General features: G+C 41.2%; 1 protein-coding gene across 1 annotated transcript in view; it reads left to right on the forward strand.

Moving 5' to 3' along the window:
* The window catches only part of MXD4 (MAX dimerization protein 4), a 64,169-nt gene extending 41,897 nt beyond the window's left edge, over nt 1-22,272 (forward strand). The window contains exons 5-7 of the mRNA XM_010577890.1: nt 15,153-15,267; nt 18,340-18,499; nt 19,488-22,272. Of these exons, the coding sequence (XP_010576192.1) occupies nt 15,153-15,267; nt 18,340-18,499; nt 19,488-19,636 (424 nt within the window). The 3' untranslated portion in view covers nt 19,637-22,272. The remainder of the gene's footprint in view (nt 1-15,152; nt 15,268-18,339; nt 18,500-19,487) is intronic.
* Nucleotides 22,273-23,216: the final 944 nt, after the last annotated feature.

Here is a 23,216-nt window from a genome sequence, read left to right on the forward strand (position 1 = left end):
TGATTATTTTTTTTTTTAAAGGTATTTAGGCAGCTAATGGGCTTTAAGAAGCTGGCCTCTGAAACGAGTCATACGTAACACCATGGGAATCCTTGGCTGAATCCAAACCAGTCAAGTCTGTGGAAGCCCACAGATGAAAACTAGGTGTACAGAAGTGGTACCTGCCATGGTTTGAAGAGGTGGCAAATGCACCTGAAAGCCAGCAATGTGGCTCCAGCTGTTCAAGGCAAGGTTGGCTCTGCACTCAGGATTCACACCAAATCTGCAGGAGGCTGGATTATTTTCTCCCAAGTATGTCATGAGCACAAAATTTCCATGACCCAGTGTCCCTGGTTGGAGTAGACACTAAGGGATCAACCTAGGCTGGAGGAGGTGGCTATATTCTGTGGGTTGATTGTCCTGTCCCTTCCTCTCCCTGCCTCCATGCTGTATTGGCATCTCTAGCTTTATCTTCAGTGCTCCTTTCCATGGGCTGCTTACCCCGTTTGAGTATTGGATATACTGTGGCCTGGTCCCAAATTCAAAATGTCTCTCTCTGGATGGAACAATGCGTACTTTCCTGTTGCAGCTCATGCTGCTTTCCCCTCGTGGTCTCTGTCAGCGGACACTTGTACTTAGATTTACTACAGAGAATTCCTTTGCAGGTCAAGTAATTTTTAATCTGTTTTTTTTCCCCTCAGTACACAGGGTGGTTTAGCATGTGGCAGGCTGTGGGCCTGATTCTGCGCCCCACTCGGGATATCAGTAGGAGCTGTGCATCCCTGCCTGCAAGCTGAACCCCACATCACAATCCGGGCAGCTAGAGAGGATGCAGTTAAGGTTCCAGAAACTGTACTGAGCATGAACATTTAGCCAGCAGATCATAAATGTGAAAAAGCATAATGCTGTTCCTTCACAGCGGTTTAATTTGGGCCTTTTTTGAAACAAACAAACAACGCCCCCTCCAAAACCCAGACCCAAACCAAAATAAACCCAAACAAAAACTCCATGTATGTGATCCAGTTAAGATGGACTTTTCTTGTCCTAAAGAACTGTGCAATTCACAAGAATGGATAAAATATTCCTTTCCCCCCTGCTCGCTGCCCACCCCCCCCCCCGCCCCGGCATTTTTGGAAGGAGAGAGTCGTTTTGGGACTTCATAGAGTGCTGTGTTTTGAGATGGAAACTGAAACACATATACTGAGCTATGTACACATCCTGCTAGAATAGAGCAGTGACAGGACTTGTCAAAGGATGTCAAGTGGCTAATATTATTGTTTAATTCTAGTTTATGTTAGGCAATTTTTTTTCTACACAAATTATCATAGAATCATAAAATAGTTTGGGTTGGAAGGGATAGCATAACTAATTGTGTAGTCTGTGGAGGTTGGCATAGCCGACACAGAAGAGGTGTGGGCTTGGACAAGTGTTATGTACACGAGGTCATCTGTTGCAATGCTTCTAACTTGAAAACTAGTAACTCTAGTTGCAGGCTACATGCCCTACATTAAGAAAGCCTATATTAGATTCTACCTTATAGTAAGAAAGCAGAAGATTCAGGGAACAGTCAACGACTACATGTGAACATGGTAAAACATCTCTAAAGGTTGGAGAACTACTTGCGAGTCCTCTCCTCCCAACTGCCACCTTGGGATTAATGCCTAACAAATTTATCTGCTTTTCTTTCATTGATGTTTCAATTTAGGTAACTAAGTGAAGATACAAGGTGCTAAATAAGGGGCCTGCCTGGCATGTAATTGCTGCCACAACTCAGCAGTTCCTATTGAAGTTAGGAGTACCATCAGTGTTTGCAGATACCGGCTGCGCAGACACCCTGTGTGTTACATACCACATTAGCTGGTATTTACAAAACATAAAGGTAGCAAACCCTATAATTCCCCCAAGAAAGCTGACTTAATCCCGATGGGTAAGTGCTGTTGTGTTGACTGCTGAAATGAACAGCATGGGTGGAGCAAATAATTTCTGCTAGGGAAATTTGGGAGCTTGTTGTGTGTGTTTGGCTAGAAGCAGTTACTGGGTCTACATGCTAACAGGTATTTGAAATAGACTGTCAGGTGTCTTGGTTCCCACTGCCTGACTTTACATACTCACATGGCAAGTGGGTCCAAACTTCTGGCTCTTCCTTCCATTGCCAGATAACCTCAGGACACTGCACTTAAGAAATCTGGGCTGAGTTTTGTGGGGAAGAAAGAAGGAGGAAAGGGGGGAAGAGGTTTGAAAAGCTGTTCCATACCTTATCATCCCAAAATGGATCATTTTCAGATTCTGCTCGACTGCACCATCTGGCACAGAGACAACCAGCTTTCTACTGTTCAATGGAAAAGGAAATAGGACGGAAATTAAATTATAAACAAGGCACTATCTGTGCTGTGGCAGGCTAAATCTAAACTTTGAGGCAGGACTGTCAGATATCTGCAGCTCTCCACTGTCCCGTGATGCCAGATTTTGTCACTGTTTGGGGAGGGAAATATTACATAAGTGTTGCTTAGCTTTTAATTTATATGAAAGTAAGAGTACCCATTGTAGCCTTGGAAGAGACCATCTTTAATTACAGTCAGTGCATTTAATCCTTCCCCTAAATTTGTTTATATATACACCTCACTCTGTCTTTTCTATCCACCTTTAATTACAGGGTTTCAATGACGGGGTTGGAGACGTACAGCAAGACATTTGGGGATGTGTATTCTTAATTACTTCAGGGTGATTTTTTTTTCTTCTTTTCCTTTGGTGTTCTCACTTGGGGTCTGAACCAGCCTTCGTTTGGCTGGAACAGGCACCCTGGTGTCATCCCAGGGCACCCCAGCTGTCTCGTTGGAGGACATCTCAAGTATCTACAGCAGTAAAAGACAGCAACACTCACCACCTCCTTTCCCCCAAAAGCCAATTAACTTCATCCGTGCATGCTCAAGCTGCCACCATTAGCTACTCCCTCTGAGATGGCCACGAAGCTTTGGTAGGTACAGGTGGTAAGGAAGTATTAGCAAAAGCAAAAACGGAAGTAAGACATAGCACTGAACATCCCATTCTGATACTTAATTTCACAGTCAGAGCTTAAAACTTCCTACCTCTGAGAATGAGAAGGTGATTGTTTAGGTGCTGGACTGGAGATACAGTTGCCTTAACTCTGATTAGGTACAGAACTGTGGCATGAATTGCTATTGTTTCTTTTGGTACCTCGTGCACATGGGTCCCTACAGCGTTTGTCAGGCTAGTTAAATTGGATGCTTGGTATTTACTTGTCATTTGGATACAGAGGTACAATAGACAATAAAACCGCAGTCACAGGTATCCAGTATTGCAGATATTAATGCCTCATACTCTTCATTTAACTTGATGCGGGAAAAGGCTGCTTAATTCTGTCTGTCTGCCACCCCAAGGCCTCGCGCTCAGTGTGTGACGGCAATGCATGTTTCTAATTTAGCTAAAATAATTCAGCTTGACTTGCCTCTCCTTTAATTTGGCATCATACAGTGGTGTAAAAAAAAACCAAAAACTTGAACACATTTCTCCCCTCATTTGACTATGTATAAAATAACTAGGTCTATAGGGAGGTTTAAAATTAGGCAGAAGAAGCTCACTAGGCCTCGTAGTGTGCTCTCTTCACTTAGTGCTGTGCTACAGCTCAACTTCTCTAGGCTTCTCTAAGCATTGTAGTCTCCCCCCACTTTTTTTTTTTTTTTTTCAAGATCCTTCCTGTTGGCAGCTGTCCTGAGACACGATGTTCTTGCTTAGCATTTTGATGTGGGGAAACAGTCTGATAATTAAAGCCGGTTTCAAGCCATGAGCTGATTTGTAAGCAGTAACTTGCTTTGGGGTGTTGTCAGTTGATAAACGTGTAGCTTGTGTGCGCAGAGACACACTGCACCTTGTGCCTTAAGCGCCACGTGAAAGGGACATACACACTCCTGGGAGCCACTTGTGGGGGAGACTGACTGCATCCTCTTCAACCACCTTTTGGTGAATGGTTAATTTGTGGAAAATTATCATCCTGTTCACCTCTGTGTGTAAACCCAGTGCAAACCTGTTGTTGTTATGCAGCTTTTCCTTGTTTAAATAAATGCAGTTCTCTTTGACCTATGCTCTACAGTCCTCAACAAATTACTTGCAAGAGTACCATGAAAGGTGGCGAATGAAAACACACCTGCTGCAGAACTGCAGACCGATGCCGTGGGTTTGGATTTGCTGTGCAAATTCGCTTTGCGGTGTTCCACTGCTGGCAAGGACCAAAGCATTACCGCACTCATGTAAATGGTGGCGAGTCCTAATTGACTCTTGGGGTTTCAGTGGGGAGCATGTGTAAGTATCTGTGTACCCCAGTGTAACTTCAAGTGGGAATTAAAACTGCTTGATACTGGAATGGCATGATCTTGCAATGGCACTTCCCTTATCTAATTGGGTCTGACACTATTCAGAGGTAACAGACAAAATCTTAAGTCTCCCTGCAGTGTAATCTAAGAAACTTGAGTGCCAGTAAGACAGATGGGTTTGAGAGGTCTAATTTAGGAGGACTACTAAGTTGCAATGTGTGCATTTTAATGTGTGAAACAAATGGGTAGAAGGCTGGATGAATGAAGTATCAAATAAGTTTATTAAAAGCATGGCTGATTATTTTTTTGTGGACTCTGTTTTCAAGTGTGTACAATGGTATTTCCATCACTCATGTATTTCCCCACAAGACACTGTTGTTCATCTGCCTGTATTAGGTAGGTACTATGTGATGCTGAGCTTGTGGTACTAGGTGATACCTCTCTTGCTATTGCTTAAAATCATTTGAGAGGTATATGTTAAAAGGCAATTGGTAGATAACAGGGCTAAAAATAGAAGACACTTGAAATAGAAATTCCTTTTCTATAGGTGTAAGAATTGTATTTGTCTGACTTTGAAGGTTTAAGATATAGAAAACTGCTTCTCATAGATAAGCACAACCTGAAGGATGAAATGCTAAAACACACAATGGAATCTCCTTTTTTTTTTTGCAGAGGAAAAGAAAGCCATGCAAGGGCAAAAACATACTGCAGGGGATTTCAGCTGTTTCCATAATGTTTGATTTCTGTTGCCTTAGATTCTTGCAAAGTCAGAGATTTTATTGCCGCTGGTCAAAGGATGGAAAATCCTATACGTTTAAATTTGAGATGATCACCATCCAGGAAAGACAAGTGGTATCCAGCTTGTCATGGTTTTGGGAATCCCTGTATAGCTTGTAAATTCCTATTGACATTTCCTGTGAAGCACATCTCAAATTTCTGCATGTTGCTGTTACTTACTGCTGAGACCTGAGACAATGAAGGGCTGTTAAACCTTTGACAGCTGCTCTTCAAATAAGAGCAGCTTAAGACAGTGGGATGGCTGAAGCCTGGGGAAGGCTGTGAGATCAAGCCTGGCTGCAGGGAGGAGCCTGGAAAAAAACAGGGAGAGGAGATGACGGTGGTCAGATGTCAATCCTGTAGCTCTTAATACTGTGGAGCCTGAAGCTATGGTTCCCCAGCAGTTAAAACAAATACCAGTCAGAGCTGCTGGTGTCCCACCTGCCCCGGAGTCCTTGCTCATTGTGGTCCTCCCTGTGCCTTGCCTTGCACAAGTGCTCCTCTGAGTGCCTGCCACAAGCTCATGAAGGAAAAGGAGAGGTTGGAAACCGACCACTGTATTTGGTTTTGTCATCTTGCTGGGTTGGTCTGCAGGCAGTTTAGGCACATGGATGAGCATGCGGTGGGGTGGCACTGGTGGGGAGAGGCCTGTGTCACACCTTGCACACCTCTCTTGACAGCTCGTGCTCGTTCTCTGAGGCAGGAGGAGAACTTGAGTGGAAGAAGGTCGAGGAACAATACAGCAACAGGCACTAACTGTGCCACAGGGCTTTTATTTCTTCTGCTGGGCAAAGTCAAATGTGACTCTGGCACCCTAATTGGTCTGTCTGTCTGCTTCAGCTGTCAGATGTGCCCCTGAAGGGACAGCACTTGGGCAGTCTGGCCAGCCACCAGCTGCTGAGGCTCCAGTCAGGTCTCTCACACTGCTATTGTCCAGGTTGCTTTACAGGGTCATTCCAGCCCAAAGCGAACCTCAGGAGCTGCTGTCATTTGCCCGTCTTAGCTGCTGCCCCTGGCTTATGGCAGTATGTGGGCCACCACAGCTCACCCTCTGGTGGGAACCAGAATGCAAGGAGCATTAAAGTTGGCTTGTAGGCATTTTGAGAGATGAAGAAATGTTGATGTAGCCCAGTGCTCATAATTTAGGACAGGCAGCTGTCATTGCACTCAGCAGGGAGCTACTGGAAGGATGGGGAAAGGAGAGAGGGTGGAAGAGGGCAACATGGGCAGCAAGGTCTGCCAGGCATCCCCTCTCTTGGGAGTCAGCAGCTTCGCTCTTGCAGACCAGCCAGTATTCACCTGTCCCAGCTTGTGTCCCAGCTAGCTTTCTGCACACTGCTGCCAAGAGGCTTAGCTAACCAAAAATGCATAATTTGTGGCACTGCAGATACTTCCCTTAACTTACGTTTGCTGAAGGATGTCGGAAAAAGTTCTGGTTTCATGCATATGTTCTAAAACGTGAACAAGCTGCAACTTTTGGAGGGTAAAAAGGCAAAGTTAAAGTGTGCAGTCTTGGCTCAGCAAGTGGGCTGAAGTGGCGCTGAGTGAAAGTAAGTCAAATGCATAGTCAATGCTGTAGTGTACGTTTATATATAGTGAAATAGAGAACTTAGATATTTTTCAGAGTGATAAAATGCACAAAACATTGAAATGGTAAGCTGTATGACAGGCAGCAGAGGTTTTCTTCTGTCTTCCTTAGCGTTAGGAACAGCAGCATTTCTGAGCTGTATTCACATGAAAACTTGCAGATGACTAAGTTCATAGCAGCACTGACTCTTTGAAAGCTAGTGGTGGTGAAGATGCACTTGCAGCTATTGCCTGTGTAGGCAGTTGATGTCTTGTGTTTGGATACTTCAGAGGTACCCAAAGACCACCAGCTACCTGGCTGCTAAAGCTATCTGGCTGGTTTCAATTTAGCAAGACAAATGCACAAAAATATTCAGCACACTGAAAATGCATATAGAGGATGAAACTCTTAGTTAACACTAAAGTAAATAAAGCAGGCGGTTGCACTGATTGTAGGGCTGTTGCATTTAATTCACTAACAATCACTGCAATTAAGCACTCGCAGCTTTTTCTGCCTGTTAGTTGCCCCAGTGCCTTCCCGGGCTTTGCTGCTGAATTTAGTTGCAGAGGCCTCTATAAGGTATTAGACACAGGCAAAACATGCCATGTGGAACAAACCTTGGATGAATCTTCACCTGCAGCACAAACTTCAGGATTTTGTTCTTAATATGGGGAAAAAAGGCATCTATTGCAGAACACTGCTGTTTGGCTTATCTTTTCTTGGATAATAAAAAGCCAAGAGGTTTGCTGTAAGGGTGCTACTGAATTTTCTGGTTTTGACTCTGAGGCACTCAGCTGTAAGCAAGCATTTCACACATCTCATAGCAATCAGCACACTGGGTGCCTTGCTATGGTACAGTGCTTTAATACTAAGAGGTTTTCTTTCCTTTTCACTAAAGCAAATTTGTTGCGTAGTTGAAATAGATTGTGCAGCTCAAGTATGAGCTAGAGCCTCTTTTGGAAAAAAAATGTATTTGAGGTATCCTTTGTAGAGTAGAAAGTATTGAAAGTGTTTCTGACTGAGATAAATATGGAAGAGACAGGATTTTATACTTCAGTGGAGCGTTGTTATCTTCCATTGTATTTAAAGTTTTGCTGAAGATACGCTAAATTCTGTCTGGACCATTAATAAATAGGTTTCTTTAGAACCATTTTTATATGATTGAATTTCTATGATTTCTTAAGATGGAAGTTTATATATAATCTCTTTAAATGCCTTTGTAAACAAATGTGTTTTAATTAGTACAGAATCATCATCGGTAGCTTATAAAAAGTATTGTAGAGCTGTAAATATATAATTCCTGACACTTATGTTAAGAAAAGTGTTAGCTTAAGGAGGAGTGAGGCAAGTATGCTTGAGTAGCAACTGCTACTAAGCAGAGTGGGGTATGTAATTATGTGTTTATCTACATTATATGTATGGCCATGATATCCAGGAATATACAAAATAATATGGACACATTTAATTTTCAGTACCATTAAAGCCATTTGCAGCAAAATTCCGTCATTGCTCAAGAGTGTGACTGTGCACAAAATAAAAAGAGCTGAAGCCCTTAAGGGATTTTGACTTGCTGTGTCAAGCTCTAGTAAGAAAGGGCTGATATTGGAGTCAGAAGGCAGGCAGAGTTTCTGTCTCTGATTTTACCTTGCTGGCGGGTGAATCCTGAAGTCACAATGGGGAAGTTTTTACTGCTGATCTGCATTTCTTAAAAACTTTGAAATAATGATAAGTTTATGAATAATGATGCTGTCTGTGTTCATCCTGACCAGTGCATGTCACAAAGGATCCTGAGCTTCTGTGTTTGCTGACTCTCTTTAAAACTTGAGTGCTCCCTGTACACAGGTATTTGCATTTCATAAATAAAACTGTGAAGAGTCTTCCTGTAAAAACATGAGCATCTTACAATGGCAGTTAGCTCACTTCTGTATTTTATGCTGAATTTCATGCCTGATAGGGAGATAAAATCACCTTTCTTTAGGGAGAAAACAAAACTATTAGTTCACCGGAGGGGTCTCTGACCCAGAGTTGTGGGCTCAACCCAGACTGCTTTGGTTCACTATGTACCTGGAGAACATTTGACTCCAGAAGTGAATTTTTGGTGCAGAGATTCTTCTCTGACTTTATCCGATGTGTGTTATTAAGCTAGATTACATAGTCATTATGCAACAATGAAAAATTCAGTAACTGCTCTATATTTAAACCTTTGTGTATTAACTTCATTGCACAGCTCCATGGCCAGGGTAGGTTTGAATGTGGAAAAAAATGTGAAACATGAGAGAAGGAATCTGAAATGCTTCGGTAACTCTGTCCAATTTGTAATAATATGTCTTCTTCTAGATTCATTTCAAATAGGTTTATATTCTTGGAAGTGGGGGTCTTGTTTGTATTAAATTTGTACTGGATTTGCCTTGTGATAGGGTCTGAGGCTGTCTGGTTTTTGGACTGAAATGGTTAATGTACAGAAATGACGAATTTTTAATTTTTGCATCTATTTCAGTTATATCTGTTATTCTCACTAGTGCAGCTTGTAATGATTGCATTTTCAATGTCATTTGAGTGTTTGATCTATAGTGTCCTTTTCTTTTCAGAACATCACCAAGCAAGTATATTTAGCAGTTGATTCGAGAGTATGTCAACCTCCTGTACACAGAGCTAGTTTACTAGACTAAATTTGGGACATCTGAAATATAGACACATGTTCAGCCACGCAAGCATTTTTAGCATTGAAGGAACTTGCAGAAAGCACAGTTAAGGCCTTCTTGTGAGGCAAGCATTGTTTTGGGCCCATACGTGCTTTGGTGATGCACTATGGTGTGAGAGGTACGGAGGCTGTGGGTGTTGAAACCAAGTTCTGCTGGAGCCAGCATGAAGGGAAATTCAGAGCATGCGGTATGGGAACATGGACATTTAGTGGCTTTTTGCCCATTTCCTAGCCTTCCAGATCCTTGCCACCCATCAGCTGGAGATGCTGCAGCTCTAAGGTGCCTCCCAGTGTGGCCAAGATAGCTCCATGTCTTTGACTGGGCAATCTGCTGGTAGGAGGGAGTGGGTGTGGACCAGACAGAGCTGTTCGGGGACTTCCCACAGGGTGACAAACTTTTCTGATAGAGTTGCTCCTTCCCTTCTACGGCCAGCTTTGGGTCAACAGAGAATGGGTACATGTGAGCGAGAGTCATTCTTCTAATTTGGGGAGGCTGTGGACTGAGACCTTGAGGATGTGCAAGGTGAACACTGTCATGAATTTGACTTCTCCCTAGTGAGTTTTATGCTCTTGCCCACAATTGTTTAGAAACAGATGAGCGTGGCCCCTTTGACACTTCCTACAAGTGGTCTCTGGCAGCGGGAGCTGTTGTTATGTCTTCAGGTGCAGCTTCAAGGAAATGCCTACCCCATGCTACCTACCATAAATGCATGGAAGGCTGTTGGCAGCTTTGTCTGCATGGGTTGCCCAACCAGCGTGGCAGGATTGACAAGCACACATTTCACACAAACAGGACGCTGTCACCCTGTATCATGAGCGTCCATGGCCATTTAATTTTGCCAAGGCCTGGCTAAGGCATGCCCTGCTGAGGAGTAAGCAGCTTGTTTTGGATGTGCACTTTGCCTTTCTAGCTGGCTTTGTGCAGATCAGTGGCCTCCAAATAAAGTCTCTAGATGTATACTTGAATGGTTTAGGAAACACACCTTTGCTGCTGTCAAAAAACTGCAACTACTTCCTGAACAACTGTCTGCTGTCTGACTAGCTGCAGGCCATTTCTGTCTGCTGTGCTGGACCTAAAAAAGCCCTGGAGAGCCCCTGTGGAAAAACCACAGGTGGGTCAGGTCACTCCACAAACCTACCAGTACCGTATCAATCAGACTGGCACAGGTTTAAGTCGCACAGTTGGGGGTGTTTTGCTGTTAAATGAATGGGCACAATCCTGTGAGTTGAATGCTACAGCTTTACAAGCAATCTTTGATTTATACATTCATAGAAATGTTGATTGGAGGGACCTCCGAATGTCGGTGGCTTTGTCTGGGTAAATATTGAAAAACCTCTAGGGACTGGACTTCTACAGCCTTTCTGGGCAACCTCTTCTGTACCACTGCCCTAGTAAAAAATTTGTTTTGTAATGTCCATCCTGAACCTCCCAATTCACAGCCATTGCCTCTTGTTATATTATTTGGCCTTACTGAGAAGTATTTTGTTCCCATTGCAACTATCCATCAAGTAGTTGTAGGAATATCTTGGAATTGTTGCAGTTTCCTTGGAATGAAGATTATCCATGTGAACAATAAGCTTTTTTGTTTCTTTTTTTTTTCTCTGCATCTTAGTATTCCATTTCTTGATGTTATAAAATGGATTTGCATCTGGGATTTCATAGATATGGGGAAGGTTACTGGCCATTATTTAATAGACTCATTTAACACAATTTCAAAATTGGTTAGGGTGAAAGATCTTAATTTACTTTTGCATGGCAGCCTTTTCTGGAGAAGTGGTGAACCATAGCTCCTCTGGGCAGCATTGCTCCTGCCTTTTCATAGCTGAGCACTGGAGCAAACTGGAGTCTCTGAGGACTAGAGTCAGTGAGTGGTCTTCAAATGACTTCTGGTGGATGTCCTTGTACTACAGGGAAATTGTAAACAACACTGATTTGCTGCTTTGTCCCTCCAAGTTGTGGGGCTCCAGGGTTCATTTTGTTACCGGTTCTGAAATACCTGCCAATATTGCAAATCATGGCTTACATGGATTCAAAACCAGTTCAAGGCAATTCCAGCTGGTAGCTGTTGCATCAGTTGTCAGCAAGTTGCTTTTTCCTTTATGTGAACGTGATGAACCACCCAACTGCTCATGGACATGGCCACTGCTGTGGAACACTGACCAAGACTGTGGGCTTGGTAATTCATGTTTATTAAGCATTAGAAGAGCTATAATGCAGATTATAGGACCATGTTGTGAGCTCGCTTACAGAGAAACACTGAAGTCTTGAACATCTGAAACCCCTTTATTATCTGGCACAAAGGAAAATGTGGTAAATCAGAGACCGGTCACCCATGTACCTCTCTCCATGCATGGGGCTGTACCCAAAACGGAGAGCTGCAGGCTTTAAGATTCAGATTTTGGATAGTTGTTTTTTAGATCCTTACCTTCCCTGATAAATTCAGTACCAGTGATGAGGGCGATATTTCTGTGCATCCGCATGAGGTGAGAAAAGTGCTCGCTTCTGTAGGCACTGGTGTCCTGGCCTGACATCATGCTTTGAGTGGGCGAAGGTGTAACAGTTGGGTTTCGAAGCTGGCGCAGAGCATAACGACCCAACTTCAACCACATTTCGTACACAGACATCGTTACTCTGTTGCTCTGAGACCGGGCTGCTTTTTTTTTTTTTTTTTTCTTTTTTTTCTGGGGGGATTTTAAGGCATGAGCTGCAAAACACAAGGCAGCTCTGGCTGTGATTACCTCTGTAAGTGCCTTTCCCTCCTCCGGCGGTCACAGTCAGCCGAGGAACAGTGAAAGCTGTCAGATCCCTGCAGAAAAAGGGAGAAATTAGTGCTGGCAGAGTCTGTATGCGACAACTTATCTGCTGTGAAGTTTGAGTCCCTTGTTCCTGCTGGTGTGATCTGTTAACATAACATGCCTGAAATGTTTTCTTACATTCTTACAGTTTTTTCTAAGATGCGCAAAATGAAAAACATGGGGATATTTACTCCAGTACCACAGGAATTGTGGTGGGATGGTTTTCTTTTTTTTACGTTCACAATCTATGCCATCGATTATGCTGTTGTGTTATAATATATGAATTAGCCATATAAACATGCCTGCATTTATGTAAAGATCTATGTAAAGCTTATGCTTTAAAACCTTTAATGGATTCATAGGTGCTGAGTAATTAAATGAAAGAAAAAGTCCCTTTTTTTAAAAAAAAGGTGAAGTTAGAGCAGGTCTTTTAACAAGTCTGTTTATTACATTTAGTGATATCAATTGATAGTGCTGAGAATGCCTTAAAGCATTTTTTTTAATATTTAGCTCTTTAATTCTTCTCACTGGTCAGTTAAAATACTCTTCTTAGCTTCAGTCCCGTGTCCTTCGTGACTCTTCTGTAATGTCCTGCTTTACCTGGTTGGCAGGTAACATAAAAAAATTAGTGCTTTAAAAAGACACACAGCTGTGCCCTCTGGATCTTGGTAATCGTCCCTTTAACTCACCAGTTAATGGTAAGGAAGTGCACTAAATTCTTACTTTCTCCCTGTTGTAAGCAGACTTTCTTCAAATAGTAATAAAGGCAGATAAGTTGAGTATGTAGTCTGGTTTCATTAACATTTTCCAGGATTAATATTAAGCAGATCTCAGATCAACAGTGCTGTATATGCCTTATCAGACTTTTAATTACTCTTAAGTATATTGATTGTTCCATTTCAATGTATTTAACTCTTTATTTACTACTTGGATACTATTCTTTGTCCTCTTTCTTGCTATATCCTCCTTTATCTTCAGTCCCAACTTTCTCGTCAGCTGTCTAAATGCAGTTGCATCCAAGTTGTGCTGAGTGACGCAGATGATTGCATGTGTGTTTAGAGGCCATTTAAAAACCCAAAAGATTATTTTAGTTTAGTCCCTGAAGAAAGTTTTTTTATTTAAAACACAAAACCAGCCAGGTAGTTGTTAGAGGTTACAGACACAGAAATAAAAATTTACTTGATTAGGATTTTCTGTATAAATACCAGTAGTCCCTAATTCTGGTATTTCACTGTTTTAAAGATCAATGTCCCAGTTGAAGTTAGCAGCCACAGGGGCACTCTGCGATCTGATGGGGCTACTTTTGTGAATACTTACCCTAGTCTTTGTTGCTGTTGTTTAAATAAAAGCATTTAGATGGTTAAGTTTAGAGCCTTGTGTTTAAAAACAAACCCCAGGCCAAAACAAAAAATCTGTCATCAGTTTTCTCTTGAGAATCGCATTTTCACCAATATTCCTTTTTCCCTAAGTGCCTTGAAGAAAGGATTAACAATTTTATAGAAATGCTCTTTGATTTCCTACCTTATACATTGCTGATTTAGAGGCAGCCAGAACTAAATGTGTGAGTGTGTAGTCATTACTGTACTGTATTTTAATTAGATTTTATTTTGCTTTGGGTTTTTTCCCCATTAATTCTCAGGTTGTTTTCACATTACACTAATCATTCCAATTACACTTGTGTAATTTGTCATTTGGTGGATATTAAATCCTCTTCAGCTGCTTTTCAAACACTGATGCTAAATTCTGGTTCTGAACTGATCGTTCAAAAGAAAGTTCATTCTTGACCAGAAGCATTACATTTCCTGCAAAGTTTGTTTCCTTCATGCAGCATCGAATAGATTTGAAAAAGATGATTATTCATCTCACACTTCTGATCCGCTTCACTTATTATTACTGCTTTGTGCGGGATGTTGGCATGCTCCAGGTCATTGCTTTGTTCTATCTGTAACAGGCTGGCAGAAAGGAAAATATTAGAGATGTTGCTCATGTCAGTGCTTCTGCATCCATTTGTGTCTCGTTGCAAAACTGTATGGATTTCTGTTGAAGAATTGTGCATTAAAACCAGGAGAGATTTTCTTTTGGATTTAACTGTAGAAACACACTCACACACTGTTCTTTGGTTTGCCACTGCCTTGTTTTGGATAGTTGAAGTAACTGTTTCATGGACTATTGTATTGCCAGCTTCTTTCTCAAAAACAGACAAAGTTTGGAAACCAAGTATCTGTAGAAATACCACTTTGTTTATCCTCTTTTTACTGATAGATTTAATGTCATTAGTACAGGAGAGATTGTTGAGAGCAGCAGTAGTGATACTTGCAAAGGACTAGCAGAGAAGGCAGGACCCAATATGGCTGGAAGTATTTTCTCTTGTGTGTTTATAGTAAAGGTTGTCCTGGCTGTACAGTGAGAGGAGGAATGTCTCCTTCTCGGAGGGACTGTGGGTCAGTAGGTGGCAGGAGAAGCGGCATCAGGACCTCCTGGTTACAATATATTGATAAACCACGGCTGGAAGCAGCTCTGAGCTGTGCAGAGCTGCATGGGTGCTCTTGCCTTGTGTAGCAGGAGCATGTCCTATCATATCAGGCAGGGCTAATGGGGGAGAGGGGAATCTGCTCCCTCCCACAGTTCCACCTCTGCCTGCAAAAATCACTGGGTTGGAGTGAAGTCCCAGTTTTTTCTTCCTTACCCAGCCATAGTTTCAGTGTGCAGCCATGCCTGGATTTCTCAGATCTCTGAGCGTACCCCCCCTTCATTAAGATGGGACTACCCAGACTGAGCAAACTGCTTTGAAATATAGGTATGAAACGAATATCTGAATGTGCCAAGCAGTGTTACTGCATTTCAAGTGACCTTTCAGTCTGAAACTTTGCCAAAGGGAGGGGAAAGGAAGCCACCGTTGAATCGAGTTCTGCACAGAGATCCTGCAAACAGATGGTGTTTGCATATAGGATATGCTGTTCGTGTGCAACTTTACTACAAAGCTCTTCACTTTTAATAATTTCAGGCGGGCTAAACTCCGGCTATATTTGGAACAGCTAAAACAGCTTGTGCCTCTCGGGCCGGACAGCACCAGACACACCACTCTAAGTCTGTTGAAAAGAGCTAAGATGCATATCAAGGTAAAAAAATTCATCCATATTTTTATTTTTTTTAAAGCAGAATCTTCCAGAATGTGTATCCATAGAGAGGAAACTAATTTTCACACAAAATCCATATCCGTATGTCCGATCTTCTGGATATATTGGCCTTTATTAGTTGCAATGATTTCAGTCACAGTATCAAGGTTTTGTGTTTTGCAATTTACCCTGCAGTCTCAGATATATGAAACGGTGATTTTGTGATTTCTGCTTAGTTACTAATGGTTTACATTGTATTTAAAAAAAACCCAAACATAAATGTATGTATCAAAGCTGTTCTTTGATTAATATATATATTTTTTAAGGACCGAGCAAAGCAGCATTGTACTGCATTGATTTCGATGTAAAAAGCCAGATGCATTCGTGATCAAAAAAACTAATGGAGTCAAAGGGCTTCCAGCTACTAGTAAGCCTTATCCCCATCCCACATCTTGATGACCAGATCCTGGAGCATTTGACAATCATTTAAAAGAAACCAAAAATGAAATGCAATCTCCTGTGAGTTGCCGCTCTTCTTGCATGTTTCATGGGTGTAACAAATTTAGAACAAAAAACAACTCAAAATCTCACCTGTGATCCAGCAGCAGTGCAGGTTATACTTTTGCACAGGTAATTCAAAGGGAATTATTCTTCAGGCCTCCTCTCTCCAAAGACACTTTCACTCCCATTTTCATTGTTGTAAGTTTCAGGGAAATGGGGTTATATGCCGAAATATGACAAACGGGTATTCAATTGTAAAAGTTAAAGAACAGGCTTCTGCTGCTGTGTCCAGGACTGTAATTACTCATCTGGCATTTTTTCAGTGTTATAGGGAAACAGGTCAAGAAAAGTGTCAGGAGAGGTTGAACACTGCCAGCAATCTTGGAATATTTTGGAGAACAGCCTGCTGTTTTACACCATTAAGATTCACTGCAGTTGCAGAAATCAGTGTAATTCATATGAAGAATTAAAGATTAATTTAAGCAAAACCTTTCTTGTGAACAAGTTTACTGAGCTACTTCCTCAGCTCTTACAAGCACATTTACTCCAGCTGGGCAACCCCTGTTTTTACCATTTGAGATTTTGGCCTCTTGTTTATAATTCAGGCTAACATGCGTGAAAGGCACTGCATGTGGCTTTTGTCTTTGGTTGCCCCCTTATCATGGGCTTATGCATACAAATTGAAAAACTGTTTCTACAAGTGGCAAGTGGGAGAGATTAGCCATGTAGTTACCATTTCAGCTGCTGATAAAAAAAATGAGGAACAGATTCTTTCCCAAGTCCATCGTGCATGGTACCAAGTACTCATTTTCTGAAAACTGAAACTGAAGTTTAACTGTCTTTTTAAGATTTTAACTGAACCTACCCTAACTGGGTTGCCACTTAATTGCTCCCCTTCGTCAGGGTAGCTACCTCCCTGCTGCACTGCCAGAGCATGCCAATGCCTGTCTGCCATTTCTAATACAGTCATTAGTTTTGAACTTTTCACACACACACACCCCCACCCCCAATATATTGAAACTTGCCTTGAAAGATTGGGTGGTTTTGAGTCTCCTGGATATGAATCACTGAGTTCATGCCTAAAATAGTTGTTAAGAGTTTGGGATTGCAGCCAGGAAAATACAGGAAAAGGAAATCTGATCAATTGGGCACATTTGGTTTCTTGTGTACATGGATGTACCAATCCCTTTTCTTATTATAACATTGTGTATCCACGTATGATGCATAGCTACGTAGAGTATTGCCTGGGAGGGAGCTTAACACGAGGCTGCAGAAGTTAGATTTCATTCAGCCAGGAAACTGCCCAATTCAATAGTGTGAATTATTTTTTCAGAGATAAATACTTTTGCTTTCAGGCTTGCATTGGAACAGCAAAAGCTCTGAAATCATTTTGCTTGTGGTTTGCTGTGCACTGTCCCACCCTGCTCTCCTCAGCAAACAAAACATAGGTTCATTCAGATGGTAGGGAGGAGTTGTCAGCAGCTGTATTCACTCCCTGCACATCTCCTAAATCTCAGTGGTTGTGTAAACACAGCTCACAGAGAAATTTGGCATTTCTTATCAGTGCTTTTATTGCTACAACCTGTAATTTACTTCATCAGTTAGATCATTTTTTAAAATAATATAAGATGTTTTGATTTGTGTGTCCTTCCTGCTTTTGATCCCACCATACTTGTTACGCTTTCTTCCCTAATTATACAGTCAATTCTTTCAAATGGCTATCAGTGATTTGGAAAAGGGTTCAGTTGAAATCTTAAAACATATTATTTCTGTTACTGCATTTGGACCAACAGTGCTGCACATTTTACCAGGTGTGAAGTATTATTTTTATTCCCCAAACTAATACCTTCTTTTATTCAAGCAGAGGGGAGATTTTAGGTAGATGTGTAGAAGGATCCTTTCACAGGCTGTTTGCTGAGAAGTTTTGGATTAATACCACTGATTTTGTAGGAGGTTATCACAGAATTATCCTATTTGCTCTGCAGAAGTTCAAGGGAAAAAAAAAAAGCAAGAATAAAGAAAATTGTTAGTAAATTCCTCCTACTATATATAATTAATACTGCTTATTGTTAATGAAGCTTTTTAAACGCTGAAAATTTCCATGGCCTGCGGTAGCATTTAGGAGGCTCGCAGTGGTTCCTTTATGGTGATAAGTCTCTTATTTCACCTAAAAAGGCATTACATTCTGACTGAAACCTGAGCTGCGCTCTAGTTATCAAAGATGATGCCAGTTTTGCCTCACAAAATGATTTAAATATTCCCCACAACCAAGGCAACAATAATTCGGTCTTAGCTGAGGAACGTCTGCTAGTGGCGAGAGAGTCTCTGAGGGATTTCCAACTCCATATCCATGTATCTTATTGTGAAACAAATTCAGCTCTGGCCTAGCCTGCTTAAATTGTACTGACCTCTGTAGAATGGTAACAAATATTAAAATTTTAAATTTAACTTTAATTTTAAATTAATTATAATATTTAAATTGCTTTAAAATTACTGTTTAGGAGAAGATCTAAAGTTACTTATATTTTAACATGAGTAAAAACTGTCAGTTTACTATCTTTCTCTCTGTTTAAGAAATTGGAAGAACAGGACCGAAAAGCTCTAAATATTAAAGAACAATTACAGCGGGAACACCGCTACCTCAAACGCAGATTGGAGCAGCTATCCGTGCAGGGCATGGAGCGTATCCGCACTGACAGTATGGGATCAACAATATCCACTGACTCTGAACAAGGTAATTGAACGAGGGCTTCCCAAAGGGAGCTGGAGGAGCAGGAAGGAAAAGGGAAGTAGGGAGGCAAGAAAACATTATTTAGAACTAAAATCAAGCTTTCAACAAAACCCAGACAAAACTGTTCCATTATGCAATTTGCAGAAGAAAAAACTACTGCATCTTTTTTACATTATTTGAAAAACATTCTTTTTTTTCTAATCAGTTTTGAAGCTATTAATACTGCGTGTATTTTTAAAGCTATTTATACTGCATGTGTTTTTGCCAGTTTTTTAAACAATTGGCATCTAATGTTCTGAATTTTTAGTGTAATTATTGGGAAGGCTGGCATAATATTTTCTTCTTGGAAAAAAAGATCTTATTGGTCTTAATTCATTTGTGTGAATAAATTAATTCCACATCATTTATTGTGAAATTTTAAAATATTTTCTGTGTAACGATCACCAAGTGTTCTCTACATTTGGTTCTCATTTAAGACAGAGCTCTTCAAGCTGCCTGTCACCATTTCTTATTTTCTCATTTGAAGTTTTTCTGTGCCCGAACACTTGCACAGGCTGACTTTTTCAGTGCGTATGGGAGATGAGTTGTCGGTCACGGTGCAGTTACCGGTGGACAGATGGCTACACCACGGTCGCTGCTAGCCGACACCTGTATAGGTTGGAATTACCATGAACGGTGCTGCAGTATTATGGCCTTTGAGGGTTGGGTTTTTTTTAAAATCAGTGTCTATGCACAGGTTGGAACAGTTCTGGGACAGCATTTGGTATTGATGTCATGCAGTATATTTATGTGGATGAGGACAGAAGGGATTTTAATTCTCAGGTGGACAAGATGATCCTTTCCTCAGGAATTACTGTTCCAGTTCTTTGTTTTTAATTACAGAAAATGAAGTCTGATTCAGGTTTCACCTGAACGTTGGTTGACACTGGCCCATGATTACTTGCTACAACCGCTGCCTTTCTGAAAATGTGCCTTCTTATGTTTTCTTTAGAAGTAGACATTGAAGGAATGGAGTTTACTCCAGGTGAAATGGACAGTATTGGAAGTGCCAGTGATGCTGAAGACCACTACAGTTTGCAAAGCGGTTCGAGTGACGGAGGTTACACACATTCCCGCAGACTGAATGCCAGGCTCTCATAGTGCCTGAGTTACCTGTTCAACTCAGGACCATCTGACTGAAGCACTTATATATGAATATTCCAGAGGTGTCAACTGCCACTCTTCCGGGAAACCCCAACCACAGTACTCTGACATGGAGGTTTCTTACCCACGGTTCCCTGCACTGTAACCACAATATTAGATATTGTAAATCATGGGTTTGCTGCAGAGAACTGTGGTTAGGTACAGTTGTGACTTAAAGCTAGCTTGATGTAGCCATACTGCAAATTAAAGAAAATAAATAATGTCATTCCATTCAAGAAGTATTAAATTCAAACTGTTGGAAGCATGGCGTAAGGGAGTTTGACAGTTATTTTGATTTTGCAGAAACCATTTTCAAACATGGAGGAATAAATGGAATCTACAATGTGTTAGTGATTCAGAGATACAAAAGCCTAAAACTACTTTTTGTGGTATTTTTTCATGAAAAAAAAACCCCAAACATTTTGAACGCTGTGTAGCGGGCTCTGTAGAGTAAATTCTTTCAGCAGTCTTTGTTTGGGTGAAGCAGGCAGATAAATCTTCAAATCTCAGATGATCTTTAGAAAAGGTCGTATTTAAAAGTCACTACTGTACTTCAAAATGGGGGAAAAGCCAGCTCTAATAATGACTTCATGTGGGATGATCTCAACTTTCTTTTGCTTTTTTGTATTCAATATCCAACCAGCAGCAAATCATTCTATCCATGTTAATGGGAGTAGTAGAAAGCAACACTGCAATTTTAACCTGTTATCGTGGAATGGATGACATTTGAAGCATTTCAGTGGTTTTTTGGGTTGTTTTTTTCATTTCTTTGTCTGAAGAATACAGAACACAAGTGATCCAGTTTGTGATAGTTAATCTTTCCTTGCAAGGAAATGAAATCTCTGTTTGCTTGTATTTTTTTTCTTTTCTTCTATTTACACATGTCAATACATTTTTTTATGGAAGGCATGGCTTAAAATTACAGTATTCAGCTAGAAGATAATTAATTTTTTTTTCTTTTGCACACTATAATTGCATTTTCTATTCTTAAAAAAGTGCAAAAAAATTAAAATGTATGCTGTAAAACAGCAAAGTTTATTTAGTATTCATCAAGCTGTTCAGAACATATTTACCCAAATTGTAGCAATACTATGAAGGTGTATTTTAATACAACTTCTGCTTAGTGAAGTCATTAGAGCTTGGCTTGCCGGGTAAGAAAAAAATGGACCAGTCTTTGCATTATCTGTTTAAAGAAGGTCTTTTAAAAAAAAGAAGAAAAAAAAAAAGAAAAAAAGAAAAAAAAAGCTATAAACACTTTTAGGGAAGTGATTTTAGCAAGTGTAGTCTATATTTCCTGTAAGAGATTTTGTATTATATTTTCCTAAATGTTCTCATTTACTTGTATAGGGAGGGGAATGGTACAGACCCAGACCAGAGTCTCAGGGACTCTTCACCTTTGTCATATTGTGCCTTGGTGACCATTTATGTATGCCTCTCCTTTTCATTGTTTAAAGGACAACTAAGCTTTGTTTCAAGACCCTCTGTTTGAATGGTCAGTTGTCCACCTTCTTATGGATGAAGCAGAGAGGTGTATTTATATCTTCACCCTCTCACAACTGATTCAGTGTGGCTTTAAGTAAAATCATAAAATTAGGTTTTGGTGCGAGGGTTAATTGTCTTTGTATAAGCCCTCCCTTGGATTCTTCAGCACCCGAATCTATATTTTGTTAGCTTATAAAGTCAGGGTCTCTGTGAGACCAGTGCTCAGTGGCTAGGGAAACACAAACGTACTGTGTAAGGCTATGGGATGTCCAAGTGTGGTGCCATTTTTAGCATTCAGATACAAGACCTCATGACAGACTGACCATAATGATCAAAAACAAAGATTCAGTTGTTCTTTCAACATCTGACATATGTGTCCTCCCTTTGGCTTTTACAACACGGAGTAGAAATACGAATACATTTTGTGGCAGCTTACAGATCCTTGTTTGCACTCTCGCTTACTGCTTGGAACTTGCCAACAAGGAAAACATATATGTTTAATTTACATAACCTAATGGACGGCCACCCCTACTTTGGCTCTGGGGGGGGGCCTAAGGTTATAAACTCTGGCAGCTGAATAAGAAAACAATTAACCTTTTCTGTGATGCAGGTTTTGGTATTACGTTCTATACACCTTGCATATTACTAAAATCCTCATTGTTGGGGAAAGCACACAGCAATATACTCATTGTGTGTAGCTGACAAGCAGCAGAAATTACTAGCTCCTTTGGTGCATATGTAACTAATTTCCAAATCATGGAAAAAAAAAAAAAAAGAGTTTACTTTAACACACGACTGTTAACAGGAAAAAAAAAAAGGCTAGTATATTGTTGCTGTTCATTTATTATATAATGAACACATTCATGAATTGTAAAGTGTTTCCTTTCATGACAAGCAGCTCTTGCACAGAACCTCCTAATGAAAAGAGATTTGAAACTTAAAGAAGGAAAAACGAGATTTTAAATTGAACCTTATTGTACCTTAGGTCGACCTGAAATTTTCCTTTTAAAGATGAATGTGCTAACTTAATGAGTTCTTCCACGCTGGGTATCCATGGCTTTGTAGATCTTATATTTTCAATAAAAATTACTCGAATAATCTTGAGTGGAAATTAAAAGGGTTTATTTGTTTTTACTTTTTCAGTTATTACAGCTGGGGGCTATTATGCCGGTAAAGAAAAATGACACCACGCTGCCTGTTGTCATTCTCCCTCAAGTGCAGCCCAATTTTAAGGTGCTGTTTTCAGGCGCAGCCCCCTTTCCCGCAGCTCGGACAGGATCAGCCTGGTTGAAGGCAATGGCACGACGGCATCAAGTGTCGGGTTTGGCGGCCGGTTTGGGTGGCCGCCTGCCCCCCGAGCAGTGCTGCGGTCCGGCCCTGCCCCGCCGACCCACGGTGACAGTGGGGGCTCTGGCATTCCTGTAGGGACGTGATTCACCTGCTACCGAGCAGCCAGCGCGGCGCTACCTGTGCCCATAGCACATTGGGATGCAAACAGCGTTCTACTTTTATTAATTTTTTTAAGCTGGGTATTTCTGCGTGTGCTTCGTGAGCGTGCATGCATGCATGCATCCGTGCGCGCGCGCACAACTGTATCTGTAAGCACAACGTGACTGCAAAAAGCATACTGCTTGCTGTGAGATTAAATACTGCCGCCGCCTTGGCAGCTCTGCCGTTTTGTGTCGTGACCGTGCTTCTGTCAGGTGAGGAGATACTAGTGCTCAGTTTATCTGCTTTCTCTGCAGTTACCACATAGGAAAAGAAGGAGTAGGGGCAAGATTACAGGGCTGCTAGGTCTCTTCCTCTGTGGAAACGGCTCTGGAGAGATGAAGTCATCGAGAAGTTCTTTTTATGGAGACGTAGAGGTTTGGCCTGTTTCCTGGTGGGAGAAGAAAGGAAGGGCTTTCCCTTGCAGCACACAAGTGTCGGGAGGATACACGCCCCTTCGTTGCTCCTGGGTTAGCTCTTCCTCTGGCTCCGTCAGTGTACTCTGTCATCACAGGAGTGAGGCATAAAAAAACAGCCTAAAATTGTTAGCTTTTCCTGCAGTTTCTCC

The sequence above is a fragment of the Haliaeetus leucocephalus genome, unplaced genomic scaffold (assembly GCF_000737465.1).
Source record: "Haliaeetus leucocephalus isolate CR32 unplaced genomic scaffold, Haliaeetus_leucocephalus-4.0 Scaffold51, whole genome shotgun sequence".
Classification (NCBI taxonomy): Eukaryota; Metazoa; Chordata; class Aves; order Accipitriformes; family Accipitridae; genus Haliaeetus; species Haliaeetus leucocephalus.